Here is a 23822-nt window from a genome sequence, read left to right as displayed (position 1 = left end):
CTCTTCATCACCAGTAAACCCAGAAAATGTGTACTATAAGATGCCTACCCATTAGAAAACCAGGGCAGAGAAGTATGATCAGAACAGTGTGAAAACTTGAATTTTGAGGAAAAATTAAAAGATTCTGGGATGTTTAGTTAAAAGATAAGAAGATTAAATTGCAAGTCTTCAGGCAAATACCAGGCTTCTTCAGAGGGGAGAGAGCAATCTGTTTGCTGTGGCAGTAATGGATAGGACAAAAGGGAGTGAGGAGGCATAATAGCAGTGAGAAAGACTCAAGCTACACAGTATGCAGAATCACATACATAACAGCTGAGAAGTAAAGAGAGATTTTTAAAAATCAGCCAAACCAGCTTCTGCTAGATCAAAGTATAATTCTCCTTTCTGGAAACAATGGTATGGATACATGGATTTTTTTGTAACTGAGCAGGATATTCTTTTCCTTCAATGTTACCAATCCTCTACTTGTCAAAATGGCCACAGCAACTTTTTGTGAATTGCATAAAAACGCTCCTAGCCCACAACATCCATAACAGGCTAGAACATATTTGTCTCTTACCTTTGAATCATGGCTTACATAGCATGTAATTGAATATATGGGGAAGTAACGTCCATCATTGTGTCCCAACAGCTTAATCAGAAGTCCAATTACCTCCATAACCCTTCATAACTTAACCCAAAGATGCATGTCAGTTCTTCATACTCTATGCTACAGTTGTAATGTTATGTATAAGCATTCATTCAATTATACTCTTATGTACTTATATAGAAATATTTGAATGAAAAGATTAAATCATAGACACATTTACCATAGCGCTCACTCTACTTATGTAATACGTTTGATCAGTAGTACTGGATGTGAATTAAAATGCCCTATATTTAGGCTTTTACAATTCCTCTTTTTAATTTTATCAGTCATGAAAATGTACATTCTAAAGTCATGCCAAATAAGCGCCAGTTGTCAATTCATAAGCACTGTTTTATCTTTAATATATATATTATTTTAAATATATATAAAATGACACTCTTAAAAACAACTTGCTGGTCTTTTGAACAGTTTCTTTTCATTGGCATAGCTTCATAGAAATCATTTGTACCTGTTCTGTGCTATTTTTAGAACCAAGCTTAAGGCTGTTCCTTGGGGACAGAACTATGGTAGTGACAGTCCAGGACAGTTTGCGCTGCAACTGAAAATGCTTAGTAGAATACAAGGAGATAGAAAGGAATGTGAAAGAAGTTGATGGAAACTATAAACCTACGAAAGGCAAACAAAACAGAAACCTACGCTGATAGAAGGAAATTTTAAAGTTAAAAGCAAGAAGTGTATCATAAAACAAGGAAGCAGAGGACTCTAGCTGCTCTGTAATCAGAGATCAGCCTCTATGTACAGGGGCGGGGTGGGCTGGACTTTACTGCAGAGATGTAGTATTGTCAGGTCAGAGAGGAGAAATCACATTCACCATTGTGTGGCAATCTCAACACCCAACTTTGTTAATTCTCCTGAACAATCTAAAATGGCATCCAAGCTACAACACTGTAAGCAAGAAACCATGGTTAGAGATTGCTATAGCTAGGTGCTACATCTAACAGAGAAGATATGTTGACACATATAGCTGTGTATATTGTACCAATCTGTCTTAAAAAAATGATAACATTATCTCAGTAAAGGTCACTGAAAAAAACACACACTCTATTGCTGTAGCCTCATTGGCTCTTGGAAGCTAAAAATAATTTAAGAAGATGCAAATATCAAGATAAAGTGAAGGTCAACTTTTCTAGAAGAAAGAACTAAAGAACTAAAATGCAAAAGGTTCACAACTGCTGCTGATTCCTGTTTTTTCTCACATTGAGTGTACGGGCAACTGCAAGGACAGAGGATAATTTCTATGTTTAATTACATGTTCTTAAAGATGACTGGGCATTTTCAAGGGTGTAATTTTTTGAAGACTAGCCTCAGAGAAATAAAAACTGCAAGGACCACAGAAAACAGATTTCTCTTATTTTCAGAAAGAATGTGTTACGCTGAGAGGGAAGAATAACTAAGATCTGAACAGGACTATCTGAGTCATAGTCAATGCTGACTGCATCAATTTAGCTCCACTCCAACATTCTGATTACTACAAAATAATTGTCAAATTTATTTTTAACTCATATTCATACACACTTGACCAGGATTTTCTTCAACATCACTATGAATCAAATATATATTAACCTTGTAAATACAATTATGTTTATTCTCATCTTAAAGCAATGTGCACCTTCATGGCACAATCAAATCTCCATGCTACATACTCAGAGACCAGAAGATCAGTCATGTGCAGTGCTCTTCTTGATCTCAAGTAAAAATACAGAACAATTTAAGCCAATACTACTACATGCCAGAACAAAAAACAGAACAGAGGAATGAAGCAAAAGCAGAGAGGCAAAGAGTACTAAATGAGGCCAAATGATCCAGACTCCGTTGACAGTAGTAGTTGATATCACCTGAAAAAAAGGGCTGCAGATCAGCTGCTGCAAGCACAGCTTATAGAAGCTGGAAGGATATCCAGAAAGGGCTGGGCGCTTTCAAAGAGGAGAAGAGCACCTAAAAGCTAAGGTATCTTACTACATACAGTAGGCTGGTTACTCTTGTCAAATGCTATAATTTGTTGTTCTGTTTACCATTACAAGGTCAGGATTTAAAGAATCTAAAGCAAAAAGAAACAATTAGTTATCCGATCAGTCTCACTCTGCTCTGGTGAGGCTGCACCTTGAGTACAATGTTCAGTTTTGGGCCCCTCAGTAAAAGAAGGACATCAAGGCCCTGGAGAGTGTCCAGAGAAGGGCTACAAAACTGGTGAAGGGCCTGGAACACAAGTCCTGTGAGGAGCGGCTGAGGGAAGAGGGAACAGGGGTTGTTTGGTCTGGAGAAGAGGAGGCTCGGGGGAGACCTTATTGCTCTCTACAACTACCTGAAAGGAAGGTGTGGGGAGCTGGGGATCAGTCTCTTCTCAGAGGTGGTAGGACTAGAGGGAATGACCACAAGTTGCACCAGGGGAGGTTCGGGCTGGAAATGAGGAGACATTTCTTCTCAGAAAGAGCAGTCAGGCGTTGGGATGGGTTGCCCAGGGAGGTGGTGGAGTCACCGTCCCTGGGGGTGTTTAAGGAAAGGTTGGACGTGGTGCTTAGGGACATGGTTTAGTGGGTGACATTGGTGGTAGGGGGATGGTTGGACCAGGTGACCTTGGAGGTCTTTTCCAACCTTAATGATTCTATGAAATTCTATATTCTGTATTTCTATGAAAGATGATACAAAAATATCCAAAAACTAAAAACAGAAAACATACCTAATTCTGTTTTTGCTTACTTTTGCATAATTGTGTGACTTCATGCATATTGTTATCAATTCCTGTATAGCTAGGAATTACAACTTTTGATGCTGTGTATAACGAACTACTTATGACCTGAGCCTAATAATACAGCATAAAGGAGTATAGGTGTGGAGTGATAGGAAAGGTCTTGAAAGTGAGGGCATAGGATGATAGCGAGCGCTCTAGGACTATCAGCAACTCAGCAGCAAGTAGTTAGGGATAATAATGCAAACTTAGACATGAGTCAAAAACTATTTTTGAGGTAAAAAAAAAAAAAGGACAAGGAATAAGTATGTAACATACAACACTATATATGAAAAAATTGAACTTAATGCAGAACTGAAGACAAGATTTAAAAAAGCAAGGCATGAAGTTTCAAAAAATGGAAAAAATTGAGCTCAAGTGGACTCAAGCACAAGAAGGAAGAAACCATCAGCATTATACATCTGGTAAAGAGGAGAAAGAAACCCTTGTAATGCTTCCCCAAGCAAAGACCTGAAGGTATCAACTCGTCATGTCTCTACTCAGACTAAAGCTGTAAACTTTTGCACCCCCCATTGCATCAAAGGGTAACCGTAACATCAGTATATAAGGGGTAGATACTAGGAATATGTCTTTTTATTATTATTATTTATTTATTTATTAGCAACAGCTTTAACTTTAATTGTTAATGAGTTTGCTTTTGTATTCATTAGGTAACTCAATGTGTTAGTGTTATCATAAGTACACAAACAATAACTGTTTGTTGTGTTTTGCTTAAACTGATAACAGTTTTGATTAGACTAACAACAAATTCATGGTTCCAGATATAATGAGGTTCTCTTTTTTGCCCGCAATATCATGAGCATGACACCGTCACAGATACTTTGAAAGCTGGAGCCTATTGCTCTATGCAAAGAAGGCATCCCTAATCCAAATGTTTTGGGGACCAAAACAATCTACCTCACTGAAATGTGTGAAGGAGTTTGTAGGTAACCACAGACTATTCGAATCATATTTTTAGCTGTTTAGAAAAGGTCTGTAAACATTGGTTCCCAAGCTTTGCATCTGGTTCCTTAACTTATCAAACCAGGTCGGAAAGCTTTACAAAAAATACAGGGGAAAAAATATTGTCTCTAACAGATTGAAATATAGTTGATAATTCAGTCTTATTTGAGAAGTTACTTAACAGTCAATGCCAATAAGCTCTCCTCAGTTAAAACCAGTTAATATGTCAGCTCCTAGTTAGCCTGGAGAAAAATGTTAGATTCAGTGACAAACTGGTGCAAGATGTGCTAACCTTAACAATGTAGCCTTTGGCTTTAAGCCTGTGCTTTCTTGAATATATGTCATTCACCAATTTTTATAGCTTAATAGCTGTTTGTCTCACTAGGATTTTTGTTGTTCTTAAGAACTAAACAATTATACAGTGGCTTCTTAAACTGATCTTGTGTGAAGTGGTTTGTTTGTTTTTTTTTGTTTGTTTGTTTGTTTGTTTTCAAACATTTTATGAAATAACTCTTCAGTAAGTTGAATAGTTCTATAATGGACCTTTCACAAGATTTGCACAAATTATCCTGAAACCAAGCATCTCCAAAATATAAACACTCTTTTCCTTACCCTTCCAATGGGTACAAACACATTTTGAAAACCTAATTTGTTTCATTCTGCATATATGATTACATTGTTTGTAAACAGTGTAGATTTATATAACTCCACCATCATACCGAAGAGTAGCATAAGATGGTTTAAGCTATTTACCACCAATGGTAGATGAGAAAAATGTTCCAGAATAACAGTTCAGAGAACTGTTCAAATTTCTTAGAGTTCTTCTTACACAGCTTTCTGAGTTAAACATTCAGAATAAAACTGCACAGACTACATCTATTTCACCTGTGTGATATTAGCTCTTTTTGAGCTCATAGAATTAAACAATTTAGTCAAAGATCTCAAAGCTTAAGGTTTCTGGCATTAGTCAAACATTGCTAAATCTCTTACACATACTGGCGGTCTGTCTCAAAGTTTTTAAGGAAGAATCATCGCTACAGCAAAGTTCTTGTACCATTTACTGAAAATGATGCAGAATAGAAAATGGATTAAGTTAGTTGTTAAAATATTAGGAAGCTTCACTAATGGAGAACTAGATTTGGTGTTTCTAAGCCAAGTAAATATCAGCACAGAACTTCTGACATTCTGTGATTCAATACCAAATTTAAGCAAATTTGAGAAGTTCTTTAGGGCAATGAAGGACTTTCTTCATCATCAGGAAAGTTGCACTCAGTCTCTAATCTATTCTGAATTATTGGTTCACCTATGTAAACTACAGTGTTAACTGAAAATTGTGCATGTCCACTTAAACAAAAGCAGGTTGAAAATCAAGAGAAATTATGTGGAAGGGATTTCAGAGCCACTCCACTTCCCTGAAGGTTAAGACAAACTTTTTGCTATAATTTGCATAACATTCTCTGTAGAAATCATTTGTTGTGAGTTTTTTTTTGTTGTTGTTCTGCTGACGCTTTTTCCAATTAAGGTATTTAATTTCTCCTGTGAATTTCAACAAATTTTCTGTAAATTACAGAAATTAGTCAGAAAATATGACAACTGGCATCCAAAGGAGTGACAGGATAACAGGAGTCTTTTGTATCTACAGCAACTGAACACATTTCTCCTTGAATGCACTGGTTATAAAATAAAAAGAAGCTCTGCACAATATGGCCATCCAAACAAAAAGTCATTTTAAATTAAATGAAAAGAACATTTTCCCTCTTTTTCCACCGTTTCAATCACAGATTTTAAAAGTTTCAATGATGCAAGATACAACTATTCAAGAAAAATTGAAAGGAGACTTAGATTCTCAAAAGTATCTGCAGCAGAATTTGCTGTGCAACCTCACAGTCGGAAGTAAAACCATAGTGAATATAGAAGACAGAGGAGAGTTTTCCAAGAGAAACTAGATTTAACTACATAAATGAGTTCTCAGCAAACAAGACAACAGTTGTCTATAAATATTGAGGAACTTTAGCTTTAGAGAAAAGACAACAGGGAAAATTTATGTCTAGGAGGTTTTCTTGAAAGAAGTGATGTAGCGTGCTGATTTATAGAACTTGTCCAAGTACCCAGAAAGTTCATTGTGATCGTGATTGTTAAATTAATACAATCATATTTTTTTATAAGTTCATATGTTTGGGTTCTTTACTAACACTGCTTTGTTTAGTAATACTACAGCTGATTTTAGTTAGTATTGAAATCCCCCAAAAATCAATAACCAAGCCAAAAGTCCATCTACCTGTTTTGGCTTTGTTCTTATCTGTAACTGAAACTCAGTATAAATTGAGAAGAGACCCTCTGGCACATGAAGAGTGAAATAACATAGAGTAAGGTGACTCTTTTCATGAATTACCCCTCTAAAGCAGGTCAGGCTAATCACAGTGGTTGATCACCTCCACTGATTATTGATCTCCTGCACAGATTATTTTAAGGGCAGCTGAAGATAATTAGCTTCAACATCGATGTCTGAAGGATCACAAGCATCCACAGCACCAAAGGAACCAGAATGAGATCAGACAATGGTGTGAAGACAAAACCACTCAGCAGAAACACAAAAAGACATGATTGCTCCCTCAGGGTTTATGATTTATTGGCATCATGGAGATGTGGTGGGATAGCTCCTATGACTGGAGTGTTGGAGTAGAAGGATGCAGGCTCTTTGGAAAGAACAGGCTGGGGAGAAGAGCAGGGTGTGCTGCACTCTGTGTCAATGACTGCTGGAGTACATGGAGCTCTACCAGGGGATGGATGAGGACCTGACTGAGATTCTCTAGGTAGAGAATCTAAACTCAGAGGGAGTGAGTGACGCACGAGAGGGCTGTGCAGCCATCCAAAGGGTCTTTGTCAGGCTGAAGAGGTGTGCTCACAGAAATCTCATGAAGGTCAACACAGAGAAGTGCAAAAGGCTGCACCTGGGGAGAAATAACCTGAGGTACCAGTACATGTTGGGGACCATCCAGCTGGGAAGCAGCTCTGCAGAAAAGGACCTTGGAGTCCTGGGGGACACCAAATTGAACATGAATCAGCAGTGTATCCTTGCTGCTAAGGCTAATGGTATTTTTGGCTGCATTTGATGAAGCATTGCCAGAAGGTCAAGAGAAGTGATCCTTGCCCTCTACTCAACATTGGTGAGACCACACCTGGAGTGCTGTGCCCAGTTCTGGGCCCCCCGTAGAAGAGAGACATGAACATGCTGGAAAAAGTCCAACAGAGGTCCACCAAGATGATCAAGGGACTGGAGCACCTCTCCTATGAGCTGGGGCTGTTTAGTATGGAGGAGTCTCACAGGGGAATCTCATCAATGTTTATAAATACCTGAAGGAAGAATGCAATGACGATGGAGCCAGGCTCTTTTAACTGGTGTCCAGTGCCAGGACAAGAGGCAATGGGCACAAACTGGAACACAGGAGGCTCCCTCTGAACACCAGGAAGCACTTCTTTACTGTGTAGCTGACAGAGCACTGGCACAGGTTTCCTGAAGATGAGTCCAAAAGAATCATAAAATCATAGAATATCCCGAGCTGGAAGGGACCCATAAGGATCATCAAGGCATCTGTTGCAACCCTTTAAAAGGAGGAGAGGACCTTCCACTGTCTCAGAAATGACTGAACCTTGCCCTGAGAAGAGAGGGTCCAGAAGCAGAAGGAAGAATGATTGGAAGGGGTCTGCAAGGAATGAGGCACTTCCACTGCATGCAGAGGTCACTGAGGGAGGCAGACAAAAGCAGGGCCACAGCAGTGATGGATACTCAGAGGAACTGCACAGAGATCATAGTAGCTCAGCAAATCACTGAAATGACTAAAACCAAACCAAAGAGAAAGGATCTACCCCAAAGGAAGTAGCTTATAAATTGATTTTGTCTATTCTGACTGAACTGGTCAATTTGAGCATCCCTTAACATAAATAAATAAACATTCTAGATTCTATTCCAAGAAAATCTTAAAAAAAAATCTTTTGTCTCTGTAGTGGGGAAACTCATTATAGTTCAAAGCTCTAGACATGCCTCCCTAAAACTTGAAGTCAAAATAGGAGCCAAGCAGAAACATCAAAGGGGCTTTATTTTCCTCTCGTTATCTTTTCTCAGATGCTTTACCAATGATTTATCAACAAAGTAATATCCCATAGGAACAGAATGAAAATACTGTTGAAGTTGAAAGTTTGCCATATTTGTTTATTTAAAGTCTCTGTATTAACCTTTCATATTTCATAGAATTAGACTAAACAAATTGATGAACAGGAACAAGAAAGCTGAATAGGAAAGTGTTCTGCATTTTAAAAGAGAGTTAAGTATGAAAATTTTATAATTTAAATTAAAACGTCAGTTCCCTCAAATTATATCAATGATTCCAAGTTCATAATAGAAAAATTGTATCAGGGCTGGGGACAGATAAAGAATTCTATAATCTTTCTAATTCACTCTTCCAAATGCAATTAAAAGTTATTAGATTTCTAACACTTAAGCTTCTGTATAAAACATTATTCTGTTAGGAAATTAAACACTGAACTACAATCTCCTTTCATTTTTATGCAAAAAATTTATTGAACAAATTTAACCAAACCACCAGAGTACAAGTGCTGTATTTTAGGAAATTTATTTGCATGCACTGGAGGACTAAAATCCATAGCAACTCATAGCAGCACTATCTTCAGTAATGATAAATAAGTGGCAGCAAGCATCAAGACAGTGGAATTCAGGAGTCAACAATGAGACCTTGGTATAAGTCTGTAGGTTCCATTAAGTGTTATTAGAAATTATGCATATGATTTAATAACACTTTTCCATTAATCTGATGGGCTTGCTGAGAATACAGAACAGGGGAAAACTACACAGAACACATACAGCCCATGTTTACTTTCAAGGTTACAGCTGAAGATCAGCTAGTGAATAAAAGAAACCTGCGCTGCCAACCATGTCATTTTCTTCATTTATTTTACTGACATGAAGTAGGACAAAAAAACAGTCATCATTTATTAGATTTCTTCTAGTACTCCAACTACTTTGCAGTTTCGAAATAATATCTTACCAGGGGCATATGCAACCAGTGCTATATGGTCTTTACTGACTGACTGTGGGTTTTCAAAAAACACTTTTAGATGATGGGTTTACTTCACAAAATCCTACATGGTTCAGTGTCTACTTATCTGAGGCAGAAAAGTAAGGGTGAAAATTGATTTCTTAAATTGCTGATGTGAACTCCTTCCTTACATTCTTAGCCACAGTGACTTCAAATGCCTTCAAGTGTCTCCAATTTCTGCTTCTTCCTACACTTCAGTAAAGTTGTAGTTTTGTGGTTATAATGCATCAGTACAGCTTTTAACAACCTAGCAGCCAATATTATTTATTGGATTAAATCACCCATCATGATTTGTCCATCATGACAAACACTCTGGAACAAGGAAGCTGACACTGCAGCTGTGCCACTAGTGTCACTGGCTGACACCCCTTTCCTCAACCTGATTGCCACTGTACAGCTAGAACTAGCCCTATATAGCATAACAAAAACCTATAGTATAGTTCAATCAATGCTTTATTCATTATTTATTCATTCTTCTTCAAGACTGTTGCATCTTTCAGTCACTGGATGTACACAGTGGGGGATTCAGATGGAAGGAAAAAAAAAACGACCATAAATCTTAAATTCTATAAATTGTAAGTGCTCAACAGCCACAAATATATTGTTAACTTTCATAGGTCAATGCACAGACAGGTTTTATGACTGTCTTTCAGTTATATATGAATTTTAATTTGGTTCTATTTTTAGGACATGTAGAACATGTCTGCACATAGATATACACATAACTGTATAAAAATCCACACATATAAGTAAAGGCTTAGAAAGTATACATATTATTTTTATTTCACACATATACAGTGTCTTCCTTTTTTTAATTTGGGAAATTATTTATTCTGGTGATAATGCAATGATGTCTGGAAGTCATACAAAGAGGTATCTATGCTGAAGAAGTAATGCCAGACTACTTTAATGTCCTTACATGAAACAATTTCTGATCTCCAGGATGAATCTTTGTCATTTATTCATATCTACAGTGAGATCATGCTAAGGTCAAATTTGCTCGTTCTGTAATGTTTACCCACCTAATACTGGGAAGTCAGAAAAATGAAGTCATGAGCTCTACCTGCTACTCCTCCTAGGGTGACTAAGACGTGACTGCATTTCAAAAACCTGTTCTGAGAAACTGCTGTTCTGATTAATCTGGTGTAATTGTGAGGCAAGGAACATACAGAAAAGAGCTTTCTGAACTGACACAGACTCAGAAAAATCTTACAATTTGGCTGTCTTTTTTGTTGTTGTTGTTGTTTTGATTTATTTTATTTATTTATTTATTTCAACTAAATAGAACAAAACTATGAAACTTACCAAGATCTAGGTAAACACCAGGAACAAATGAGTTGAGAAAAAACATAAGAATAACACATCCCAGCACAGTCAGGCATTTGATAAGAAGGATTTTGTCTGTTATTCTGTGCTGTAAAGAGGAAAAAGAATTGAGTAACTGTATTAAAGAAGGAGCTATCTATTATGCATTAAGTTCAAAAGAGCATGTGTGAAGTACAAACTGCTGTTCCTGTATTGTATATTCTTCTTCAGCATAAAAGACATAAATATTTAAATTGAAGCATTTCATGCACACTATATCTTGAATATGTGGGAACAAAGGCCCAATGTGAAGCTAAGAAATGCAAGTAGCTAACAACTGCTGAATACATCGAGATGTGTTCAACTAACCTTACCACAACATTATTACATAGTTGTATGGCTGAAACACAGTTTCTACTATAGACAGAACTTCAGGTGCTCTGTGGTTTCACAACCCTGGACAAAATCACCCTTTGTTGCAATTATTCTCTGAAAACCTATAACCCAACCTAGAGGACAGATCCATATGCCTCCTGTGGAACATTCAAAAGGACATGCCAATCCCTAATCCCTATGCAGCTCCTGTACCCCTATGCCCAGCTCCTCACGCTTTCACCCTCAGACCCAGCTGCTTCCCATTGTGCCCCTGATTCTCTACTCTGATCTCACCTTTACCACCAACCCAGGGAATCACCTTCTCCCAGCCTCAGTATCTCTCATTTCCAGTCTCTTCCACACAGTTTAAAGCTCTACAAAAGTACAATTAAATCTCTATTCTTTAAGAAGTTCATCATTTATGCAACGCTTTGAAAAACTAACTTTACTAGTGTAAAAACTAATAAGAAAGTCCTGTTGGCCTTGTTCTGTTTTGGTATGACACATAGGACAGACAGGTCCCAGCCAAGGACATGAATTCCCAAGCACAGGCCTGTACTCATTAGTGCCAATGAGATGGAGAGGATGTGACATTTAGACAGTTATGTTTAGTTGAAATTAATCCCACTAGAAAGTATACATCTTGTCAGACTCAGCTTCAGCATAAAAGACTAAAGCAGTGTTAATGTGTGCACAACAAAGAAAAAAGAATTTATGCAAGTGGTTTATCTGTACTTGAATAATAAAGCAGGTGTGTCACAGACAATGTAGTAAATTAGAGTTGGTATTAGGTACATCAGTAGGAGTGTACTCTACCGTCATGCATCATGGTTATAAACAACCTATTGACACCTCCTAGGTCTCTCTGGCCATAGACTAAAATTTTAAGAAAACACTGATGAATCATTTATTGATCCTTTAAGCAACCTTTCTTCTAAGGAACATAAGTATAAAACCTGACAAATACTCGCAACACGGTTCAGTAACTCTGTTCAACTGAGGCCAGCCAGCCTGCCTGCCAGTTTTTCTGTTATCATGAAAGTTATTAACTTTGCATTGGGTTCAAAAAACTCTCTCCATACAAAGGCGTAGGTCCACTTACACTGATACTGAGAAGAACTGCCATCTACTTACTTTTTTCTGAAGTTCCTGAATATTTGTTTCCCAGTTTTTATCTTCTTGTGAAATTTGCCTGAAAGAAAATGACACCTGCTTTTTTCCACTGTGAAATTAGAGCTCTGCCAAGAGTATTGGAATAAATCCCTCTTATCACAACCATCCTTTTACCCATAAGGAGTATCTCATACCAAAAAGGAACTGTGTGCGACGTGGTCAGTAGCAAAATTCCAGTGACAATTCACTTAAGACCCCACTTTTGTAACAAGCACCACTAATACACACACGGTTAAGTTCATGAAGAGTGCCACGGGCTTGGAAGGAGCAAGCATCCAGAGTACGAACTCGTGTATAGGAGCTGGCTACATGCAATACGTAGTTTCAGAAGGTGATGTGTGCACATCTGCGATAAATCAAGGGTCATGTGCTAACAAGTCAGAACACATACGTGTTACATTTGCATTTTATAATGAAGTTTTTAAGATCTGAATAACTTCATTGTGTTATCAGCATAGTCAGCCCTCCAGCAAAAGGCCATGGGGGTTGCAGTTCAGGAGCTCTGTTGTTAATACTAATGAATTTTTACATTGCTGTAAATGTACATGTGCTGAAGAAATCCTGATTTTCAAATTAAATGTACAATTTTCATGTATACTTCAGAAGACTCCTCTTTGAGTATTGTAAACTCAATGTTACTTTTTTTTTTAAATTGAAGTAACAGACTTTTTTGTCACTCTGTTCAAAGTGCATAATATCAGCAAAAATTATGTAAGTAAAAATTATTACTGAAATGGTTTAAGAAATCTTATTTACATTCCCTTGTTCATACTGTGTATTTAATTAGCATGTTTATTAATTTAAAAAAAAAAAGCTATTTCATTTTCACTTTAGTCTAGAATCGATTCAATTTAAGAGAATTTATCACTGCTATTCTCAGACATCAAATTCCATTGCATAACAGCTAGTTTTGCTGGAACCTAAACAAAATAGGGTTAGCATTTTGTTAGTCCTGGTTTATAAAAACTTCTTTTCTATACATAAATGGTTAATTATGCCTATGCTCAGGTTAACACTGATGACTTGATTACAAAATAATTTTAAAATGCAGTAAATCACTAGTGGTATGTTTCTCAAACTCAACAGTTCACTGAAGAACACTTGAATTTTTCAGCAGAAAAGAATTTGCAGCATCTTGCTACATTTTAGTCACTACTGCAAGGAAAAGCATAATGAAGTATTTATGATCTTTTTAAAACAAAAGCTACGTGAAATTTCTAGGCCTTTATATTTGGGTCCTATTGACATATATTTTCCAAACTCTACACATTAGGGTTTTTTTTCCAAAAATACTGAGGCTGAGGGTGGCTCTGAGTACTTGCCCCAACACACATCTGATTAAAAGACAACTAAGAGTATAGGTCTCATCCCAGTGAAGACATTAGCAAAGCCACAGTATCATTTCCAGCAGTAGACTGAGATGAGCAGGAGCTCCATGTCGGTCCAACAAACCACCCATGTCTACAGCTCATCCCATCAAGAGTGGGAGCAAGGGAGGTGGCACATGCTGGCACCCACTCACCTGTGGAACGTCCTGAGCTTTTTCTTCAGGAGCATCTCCAGAGTCAGCACCTTCTGCATCAAGAGGCATTTCACAGCAGTCTCTTCCCTGCTGGCAGGGTTAATGCGCTGTGCAGTCAACCTCCAAACATAGATCTCATGTTTCAGCTCTAAAAAGAAGCAAAATTGCTTATGTTAAAGCAGGTGCAATGCATATAAAACCAGAGACCCACAAAATATGTGTAAGGTGTTCTGGACTTAAAGCTCTTAAAATAATTGGAATGGTTTCCCAACAATTTGCCACTTTGAAAGCTGCTTTTACCATTCATTTTGCAGAGCTGAAGGGAATGGAAAATCAATATAAACATTTCAAAATTTTATATAAATTAATCTCAAAGTCATTAAAAAAAAGTACTGTCTGCCTACAAACACTTGCATATGACAAGCAGTATATATTAATATAATGCTAAAATGCAGACCTTAATGATACCTGGTCCTGTGTAAGTTTTAACAGACTTTCTAACACTTCAAATCAGCATCCAAAGTGTTGTCAGGATTTTGAATGTTTTGGTTTATTTTTTCCAGTATTGTCAAGACCTTGGAGAATGACTGAAAAGTGTGTGCTCCTGTTGAGGACATGCATTAGATTGGGCATGCAAAAAATATCCTTTGAGTTTTCCAGGAAATTCCTAAAGAAATGAAAGCTGAATATTCATTCATAAACTGTGTGCACAAATACTTCTTGATGAACTAACAGGATGCTTCCTCCCGCTTCCTTTTTTATTTTCCATCAAATTTTATATCATTGAAGAGAATGTGTAGAGAATTCATGGCTTTATATCTTAAGATCCCTGTTTAATGTGCAAATTGTTCTTATCTTAAGAAATGGACACCTTTGTGACCAAGTATTTATAGCTATGATACAAAGTGAATCATGTAAAGATTGACCGTAAGAGGAAATTAGACTTGACAGAACTCAAACATTTAAGAATAAAAGTAAGGGTGTCCAGAGCCATCATAACTTGCCTGAACAGCTGATGAACAGCAGATGACTCACATTTTCTATTGGTCACATCTCTAGATGAGCACACAGTTTGCAAGCCATCAAAACAGTTATCTTTGCCTTGGCTTTATGATGTAAGACTGAAAATGTAAATTCATGCTATATAAAGCCCAATTTCAAGGTTATTCAACAACCAGTGCTCATCTAAAGCATTTCTTCAAAAAAAAAAAAAATGATTCATACCTGAACCACAGATATCGGAGGTGCAGAATCTACCACCTTGGTTTGTAATATATTTGGCGAATCTTGCCAGGATTATGCCGGGAGATTAATCTGATACTACATTGTATTAAAACATGGATAGGTCCTGCTTATCAGAGGATCCACGTGAGTTTGTGCAGATGCCTGTCCCAGCCATCATTTACATTTCCATCAGCAGTTGTGACACCCACAAATATATCAGCAGTGATTTTCTGTTCTCTTCCGGAACATAAAGAACAAGGTGACAGAGCTTTAAGCCACAGCTAATCTCCTGCTTCCAACCAAAAAAAAAAAATTTTTTTTTTTTGAGGATTAAGGTGGATGGGAGCTGTACAAAAAAACATATTTTAAACCTTAGAAATGGTGGAATTTTTTCATTTGAAAAACCTTCCTGAATTCTTGAGGGTAAAAGAAATATTCCTACCACCCTTCAAGCTGCCTTAGACTAAATGAAATAGAAACTTCTGTATTTAATTTAAGCATATAAAGGGGGAAAATCCCCCTCAACAGCTGAACAGTCCTTTTTGTTCTGTTCTCTCATAACATTTTTAAGTTCAATAGACTGTGGCTTATAAACTGTCTCTTGTCATCAGTTCAAGAGAGAGAGCGTGGTTTTTGTTTGTTCTTTTCCTCTGGCAAATGCTCATGAAGCATAATTATCCAGCTCGCTATCCTGCTTCTGACGGGCTGTCTTTGCTGCAACACCTTTTCTGATCATAGGATCAAACAATGGTTTCGGTTGGAAGGCATCTTAAAGACCATCTAATTCCAACCTGCCCTGCGATGGCTCTCACCAGACCAGGTCAAAAAGCCCAAAGCCCCATCCAGCCTGGCTTTGAACACCTCCAGGGATGGGGCTTCCACAAATCTGGGCAGCCAGTTCCAGTGCCCCACCACCGTCGTAGTGGAGAATTTCTTCTGAACATCTGCTCTAAATCTGTCCTCTTTCAGTTTAAAAACCATTATCACTATCACTTGTCCTATAACTACTTGCCCTTGTAAAAATTCTCTCTCCATGTCTGTTCACAATCGTCTGTTCATCCTGCCACAACATTTCCTCTCATCCTTTCCAACTGAAATGTCACCAAGGATTTTGCTGATGGAAGAAAGTTGAATCTTTCATCCTCTAAATGAGATGCAGATGCCCAGTGGGAATTTTCACACAGAGTCTTTATCTTCATTCTTTCAGAAAGGGACAGCTAGCATTGCTGTATCTGTGCCACAAACAAAACCACAGAGCAGAAAGCTGCTCAGATGGGTTGCGCATTCCTGCTCCATGTCTGAAGTGCTGTGGGGCTAGTCTCCACGCTCAGAAAAGTCTCACCTATGTTAAAAAATGTGTGTTCTCACATGGCTTTGATCTTGCCTTTATGTACAGCAAGTGCATGCTTTATTGTTCAGACTCTTTAGTTTTCTAAACATCCCAAGCATGTGAACATCTGAGCTGTTGTGAAATTTACTTCAGAGCAACATGACCTGCAAAAATCAGAAGAGTCAATACATCTTTTACACTGCTACTCCATTTATGTCAATAATTTCTGAAGAGTTTTTTGAAGTTTTTAACAAAACTTTCTAACAGAAAGTTCTTCCTATTTCAGTTTCAGGCACATTTTTATTGTAATTGTGTTTTATGGCACTAGGTGCTATATATATGTATATGTGTGTGTGTTAGCAGTAGTTTTTGTTGTGAAGGAAATATAATGCAATACCCTTGAGGTCATTGAGAACACTGAACACAACCAGAAACCTTTGGGCCTTTATCTAGTCCTCCCATCCCTGCACAGTTTGGGAACAACTGATCTTTTATGACATAATGTATTAAACATGAGCAATAAGAGTTTGTGGCAGCTTCAGGTTCTTATCAATTACTTTGAAACTATGGATAAAGCAGTAGAAGGGCAGCATTTGGCTGGCCCTGAATGAGAAGGTCTCATACCCCATTTCCATAAGTTCCCATCCCCTCCTCAGACGGGACATGATGGTCATGTTACAGCAGGGCACGCTGACTCCACTCACTCATCCAAAAAAACCCAGTCTGCATGTTTTTGGCAGGGTTAACCTTACTGTGGCTCAGCCTACCATCAATTTATTATCCCATTATGATGCCAAAAAATCTTTGTGAAAATGGTGCATTCATGAAGTCCACAAGGTACTATAGAAGTACACCTATCATTGGTTTTTCACAGACATTTTTTTTTTTGCTAGAAAGTCCATTTCCAACAAGAAAAGAATATTTTTGCCTCATCTCTTGGATTAAAAAAAGGATCAGCAAATGCGCAATCCCTATGCTGCTAATCTGTTTTGTCCATAGGATCCTAGAACGGCTTGGGTTGGAAGGAATCTTAAAGATCATCCAGTTCCAACCCCCCTGCCATGGGAAGGGGTGTCGCCCACTAGATCAGATTGCCCAGGGTCCCATCTTGAACACCTCCAGGGATGGGGCATCCACAGCTTCTCTGGGCAACCTGTTCCAGGGCCTCACCACCCTCTAAGTGAAGAATTTCTTCCTAACATCTAGTTTAAATATCCCCTCTTTTCATTTAAAACCATTACCCCTTGTCCTATCATTATCTGCCTGAGCAAAAAGTTGCTCTCTTTTTTTTTGTTTGTTTGTTGTTTTTGTTGTTTTATAAGCCCCCTGTAAGTATTGAAAGGCCACAGCGAGGTCTCCCCAGAGCCTTCTCTTCTGTAGGCTGAACATCCCCAGTTCTCTCAGAGTTTCTTCATAGGAGAGGTGCTCTAGCCCTCTGATCACATGCATGGCCCTCCTCTGGACCTGCTCTAACAGATCAACATCCTTCATGTGCTGGGGGCTCCAGACCTGGATGCAAGACTCCAAGTGGTAGAGCAGAGGGGAACGATCTCCTCTCTCAACCTGCTGACCATTCCCCTGTTGATGCAGCCCAGGATGCAGTTGGCCTTTTGGGCTGCAAGCACACACTGCTGGCTCATTTCAAGCTTTTTGTCCACCAGAACCCCCAAGTCCTCCTCTGCAGGTCTGCTCTCAATGAGTTCTTCTCCCAGTCTCTGCTCATGTCTGGGATTGCCCTGAGCCAGGTACAGCACCTTGCACTTAGACCTGTAGAACCTCATTAGATTCTACACACTTTTCTACACTTTTTCTTGTTGTTGTTTTACATACTTTTTCCCACTTCTCAAGCTTGTCCAAGTCCCTCTGGATGGCATGCCTTCCTTCTGTTGTATCAACTGCACCACTCAGCTTAGTGTCATCTGCAAATTTGCTGAGGGTGCTCTCAGTCCCATTGTCTGTCGTTGTTAAAGATCTTAAACATTTACGGTCCCAAGACAGACCCCTGAGGGACGCTACTCATCACCAGCCTTCACTTGGACATAGAGCCGTTGACCACCACTCTCTGGGTGTGACCTTCAAGCCAACTCCTTATCCACTGAATGGTCCACCTTTCAAATCCATCTCTCTCCAATTTGGAGATCAGGATGTCATGTAGGACTGTGTCAAAGGCCTTACAGAAGTCCAGGTAGATGACATTGGTCAGTCCTCCCCTGTTAACTGATGCATTCACTCCATCATAGAAGGCCACCAGAATCGTCAGGCACAATTTGCCCTTGGTGAAGCCATGCTGGTTGTCTTAGATCACCTGCTTGTCTTGCATGTGCCTTAACATTGCTTCCAGGAGGATCTTTCCCATGGTCTTTCAGAGGTGAGGCTCACTGGTCTGTAGTTCCCCAGGTCCTTCTTTCTACCCTTTTTAAAAATGGAAAAGATGTTTCCCTTTTTCCAGTCACCAGGGACTTCACCTAACTTCCAAGACTTTTGAAATATGACAGAGAGAGGTTTGGCAACTACATCAGCCAATTCCTTCAGGGCCCTGGGATGCATGACATTGGGCCCCATAGACTTGTACCTGTTCAGTTTCATCAGGTGGTCTCAAACCTGCTCTTTGCTTACAGTGGGAGCGATTTGGGGTTTGAAACTAGATGATCTTTAAGGTACCTTCCAACCCAAGCCATTCTATGATTCCAGTCCATGACTTTGACCCCCAAGCCCTCACCTACAGGTTCAGGAAAATGAGAGATGTGGGAAGCCTGACTGTCAGTGAAGACTGAGGGAAAGAATTTGATGAGTCCCTCAGCCTTCTACATGTCTGTTGTTACCAGTTCTCCCTTCTCCTTTATCAGAGGGGGAACACTCTCCTTGGCCTTTCTTTTCTGGCAAATGTACCTATAGATTCACTTCTTGTTATTTTTTGCATCCCTTGCCAAGCTCAGTTCTACCCATGTCTTGGCTTTCCTGATCCCATCCCTGCACACCCGGGAAGCAGCACTGTACTCTTCCCAGGCCACATGTCCCCCCCTGTTTTTGTCATTTAGCATATTTCACCATGGAAAGAACAGGCTTGAAGTCCTGGACTCATTGAAATTAACAGAACATCAGCTACAGACCTGAGCTGTGACATTTTAGGTAAGATTTTCTGCATTTTAGAAAACATTATGTTTCACCAAAAATGCATATTCTTTCTGCAGTGCAGCAACTAATAGTCAGACTGATTTTCACTTAATCATACCTTCCCTCCCACCTGACTGCCAATAACAAAGACGACATTCTCAAAACTGAGTGTAATTAATTCCCAGTCTCAGAATCTGAAGAGGACAGTCTTGTTAATTGAAGATACTCAGAAGAGCATGACCAGTCTTGATGAGATGATAAGAATTATCATAAAATGGCAATTTTTAACCTGCAAGTGCACTAAATATATTATTTACCTTTTTGCAAGCAAGACAATTTGGGGCTGTGACTAACAAAATGCAAAGCATATTCCTCTGAAAGCATTTTTTTCTCCACATGATATTGTAGTTTAACTTTTTCCAGTAAAGCAATTATTTTTCTTAGTTAACTTCTTAGAACGAGGATACTTCTGTGTAAATGTTATCTGAAAAGTAAATTAAGTACTACGAATTATAGCTTAATCTAGCAATACTAATATCTATAACTTTAGGTAAATTTTAAAATCCCTGATATAATGTAATTTATCTTCTCAGCATTATTAGAGTGTAAGTAAATGTCGTCTCCATTTTAAAAGCACAGAAACTAAGTTAGAAAGGTGAAGTCCAAGTGTGGAAAGAATTTGCCTTGAGGAATTTCCAGCTCTACAACTGACGCATCTTTCCTGGAGGCAGCACCCCTCAAGAGGAGATGAGCACAAGCTCTAATTCTGGAAAGAAAAATAAATATATATATATATATATATACACATATATATATATGAAATGTCCTTGTCTTTATTCCATTGAGTAGGACAGTTCATTAGTCATGTGGATAGAGGTTAGCAGAGGCATGAATATTGCAGGGTCTTCAAAACTGCAACAAAACACACTTTGCCTGATTCAGCTAAATACTTGCAAAGGAATGCAAGAAATCTGCACAGTGCTGCATAAAGTGATATAGAAGATTTATATCAGCTTTCAGACTGCTGGGGCCCCATTTGGTCACTGAAGCACCTAGGACATGTTCAGATGCTCTGCATGGGATTGCAGCCATGGCACAAGAAGTACAAGAGACCCTCGTCCCTGCAATAAAGCAGCTGAAGCCCAGGCAGAAAACTGAACGGCATTTCAGATTGTGCCACACTTTTAAACCACCTCTGTAGGGTTTTCTTCTGGGCAAGCTAGGGCAGACAGCAACAGCCATGGGAGCCAGGCTGTTAAAAAAGAATAAAAACAGCAAGCATCTTTCTTAAAAACTGAAATGGATTTTCCTTATTGTGCTTTGGATTGTCCCCTGTAATTTTAACTACTAAAAGAAGCATGAGGAATTTCAGCAAAACACTACAGCTCACCACTACATTTTATAAGAGAGTAGTCAATTCAACACCTTTATGATGGTCACATAACACTCAGATGGAGTGATCTTCAGATATTAAAGAGAGTTAGATCTCTCACAGTGTTTCAAGGTAGTTGAAAAAGACATACATTACTCTCCAGCTGGTTTCTTACTGAACGAGGGATGGGGTCTCAGGAAATATATGCTCTATTCTCTGACTTAGAGATGCAACATTATTTCAGTCATTTTGGATTTGCCCCTTAATTTCCTCTGCTTTATTTCCCCATCTTTCAAAAGCAGAAGTATGAGTATATTTAGGCTCCATGTGTACCATAAGCACTTGCCCAATATTATCACAATAATCTCTTCTGCTTGAGAATGACAGAGGGTCATAGGAAATAAAGAATAAAAATTTTAGGCTGAAAATACTATCTAAAATCCCAGTACAGTTTATTTCAGAAGAAAAGTCATCTGGTCTGAAATCTATAAAAATAATTCCTGTTTACTCTCTATCAAGACATTTTAACTCAGACTGCTAGACTTAGGAATTAAAAACCAATTTAGCCAATGTTTTCCATTAAAGTACAACCATCTCATAATTTAAAAAAAAAAAAAAAAATCTGTTCAACTCACTATCCTTTTTTTAGAAGTGGACAGATAAACTCCAATCATAAAACATTTTGCAGTAAACCAAACAACTGCTGAGGTCATTTCAATACCAGCGAAAAAAGAAAGTGCTGCAAGCAAAGACTGAAAGATGGTATTCCCCGAGTCCTATTAAGGGAAAAGAACCATGAAAAGATACAGCCTCAAGAGGATACCTCTCATAATCCAAAAGATAAAAATGATAATGCTTCATCTAAGGGCAAAATGAAGAGCAAAATAAGCTCACTTCAGAACTAGCATATCTTTTTGCTACTGGTTTAAGTGTAAGAAATGGTTACTAATAAGTTCAGCTCATTCAGCTTTGATATATAAAAATGGCAAAAATAATTTTAAAACGTCAAGATTATACTTTTTTGTGAACAGTCATCACAGTGAAAGTTCTTTGCAGCAAAATGATACAGGGCACGTATTAAATTAACATAATATGTAGCACTGTATACTAGGAATATCTTAGGAGCTTCAGCACCATCAGAGCAAAGTGAAAACTTTGTCATAGTATATCAAAAAGCACTGTTAATGAAAGCCCAGGCCTTCCTGGCAAATGTATATCTGTATTATTGTTCCGCAGTTGTGGTATGCACACAAAAATCTAGGGGGACAAGTGCTGTGAAAGAAACTGAAGGTATCGCTTCCTAAATTTTTACCTCTCAGAGATTTTTCTGTACTGAATCCTTCAATGAAAAATGTATATAATAAAATTGTGAAGCACTGCTCTATTGATTCAAAATACCACTGTGTTATACTTTCTTTCTGAATAAGGCAGGTAAAGTAATATTACAGCAACCTTCTTCTGACGACTGCATTATCAATGCACTAGGCAAATAATATGCAATTGTCATATTTCCCTTATTCTGCAATGTCAGAATATCATTTTTATCACTTAAAAAAACAAGAAAAGATAGATCAACATTTTCCTCTTTCCAAGGGAAATAATCCATCAACTCTAAAGGAATGCAAAGGACACATACAAGGATTTTAAACACAAAATGTTTTGAAGTCTTTAAAAAAATATGAAAATCTTGAATACATGTAAAGTAAATAACTACAATTATTTTTATTCCTGATTATAGAAGAGCTATTAAAGGTGAAAATAATAAAAGATTATTTTTTGTTACATTTTCAAACATAAAACCATGACCCCTGGTGGATCGAACTGTATTGCTGAAACAGGAGTAGACAGGTCCACAGGGACCATAAGACTACTTTCTTTGAAACTGAAAGTCTTACCACTGTTTAAAATAAAAGACATAAAATGTACAAGAAGTACATGGTCTTAGATTCCAACATAATTTGTAAGAAAGTTACATCTTTTAGCTTAGCATGCTATACACTACAGTAGGAAAGCTAAATTAATAACTATTCATTGTTAATATATACAACTGGATTGCAGAGAAGAAAAAAATAAATGTTTTCCTATTCCACGCTGTTCTTCAAGATTTAAAAATGCTTCCCATACATTGGGATTAAAGAGAGAGTGTGAGCAAACTCAAAATATTTTACCTATAATGTCAAAGAGGGTAAAGTTTGAAGTATTCATGTATCCTTCATATCAAATCACTCAGTTTTTATTCTGAAGCTCAAGGGAACATGCTGATGTACACACAGACAGGCTGATCTCTCTCTTCCATGCTTTGATTTGGAGCAGAAAAACCAATTCTAGGGGTGAGAAACATTTCCTAATCTAATTTTAATCATAACTGATTGAAAAAGAAATTCACAAGAAGTTGTGATAAATTTCGCATCTTGGGTGAGGACTGTAGAGTGCAATGTATGTTGCAAAACTGCTAGCTAGATCTAGTTTGGAGTTGAAGTTGAATGCTTGAAAGCATTTTAAAATATTCCTTTCTTTCAACATTATTCTCTGCATAATCTGACTGTTGAATTCCTCATCTGAACCAACTTCCAAGTAAGCCAGCCCACTGCTTTTAACAGCTATGTTAAAACACCAATAGTGCTTTACTGGCAGTTAATACCTACATAGGTACAGACACACCACAGAACAGAGATTTACTGATGTATTTTATCCAGCTCGGTACATAACTTACCTCTCAGTGATTCTAGCATGAAATGGTCCCCGCTGTTACAAATACCTTACTAACTAAAATAGGGCTAAAGATCGTCCTTTGCCCTTGAGGAAAAACATCACACAAAGCTGCAATGATGCTTCATGAAACCTTATAACCTGTGTTCCTGCAGTGTCCCTGTGACCCTGGACATTATTATTACTATATTGCGGGCTTTTTTCATTTGAAAATGTCCAAAAATAGCATTGGGGTTGTCTTGCAGTC

The 23822-nt window shown here is 38.0% G+C and overlaps 1 protein-coding gene across 1 annotated transcript in view; it reads right to left on the bottom strand.

The window, feature by feature from the left end:
- The window catches only part of OCA2 (OCA2 melanosomal transmembrane protein), a 191375-nt gene that overhangs the window by 79136 nt on the left and 88417 nt on the right, over nucleotides 1-23822 (bottom strand). The window contains 3 exon segments of the mRNA XM_035558138.2: nucleotides 10757-10865; nucleotides 12266-12323; nucleotides 13827-13974. Of these exon segments, the coding sequence (XP_035414031.1) occupies nucleotides 10757-10865; nucleotides 12266-12323; nucleotides 13827-13974 (315 nt within the window).

The sequence above is a fragment of the Cygnus atratus genome, chromosome 1 (assembly GCF_013377495.2).
Source record: "Cygnus atratus isolate AKBS03 ecotype Queensland, Australia chromosome 1, CAtr_DNAZoo_HiC_assembly, whole genome shotgun sequence".
Classification (NCBI taxonomy): Eukaryota; Metazoa; Chordata; class Aves; order Anseriformes; family Anatidae; genus Cygnus; species Cygnus atratus.
The sequence above is the reverse complement of the archived record's forward strand: the minus strand, read 5'-3'. Positions and strand labels throughout refer to the sequence as shown.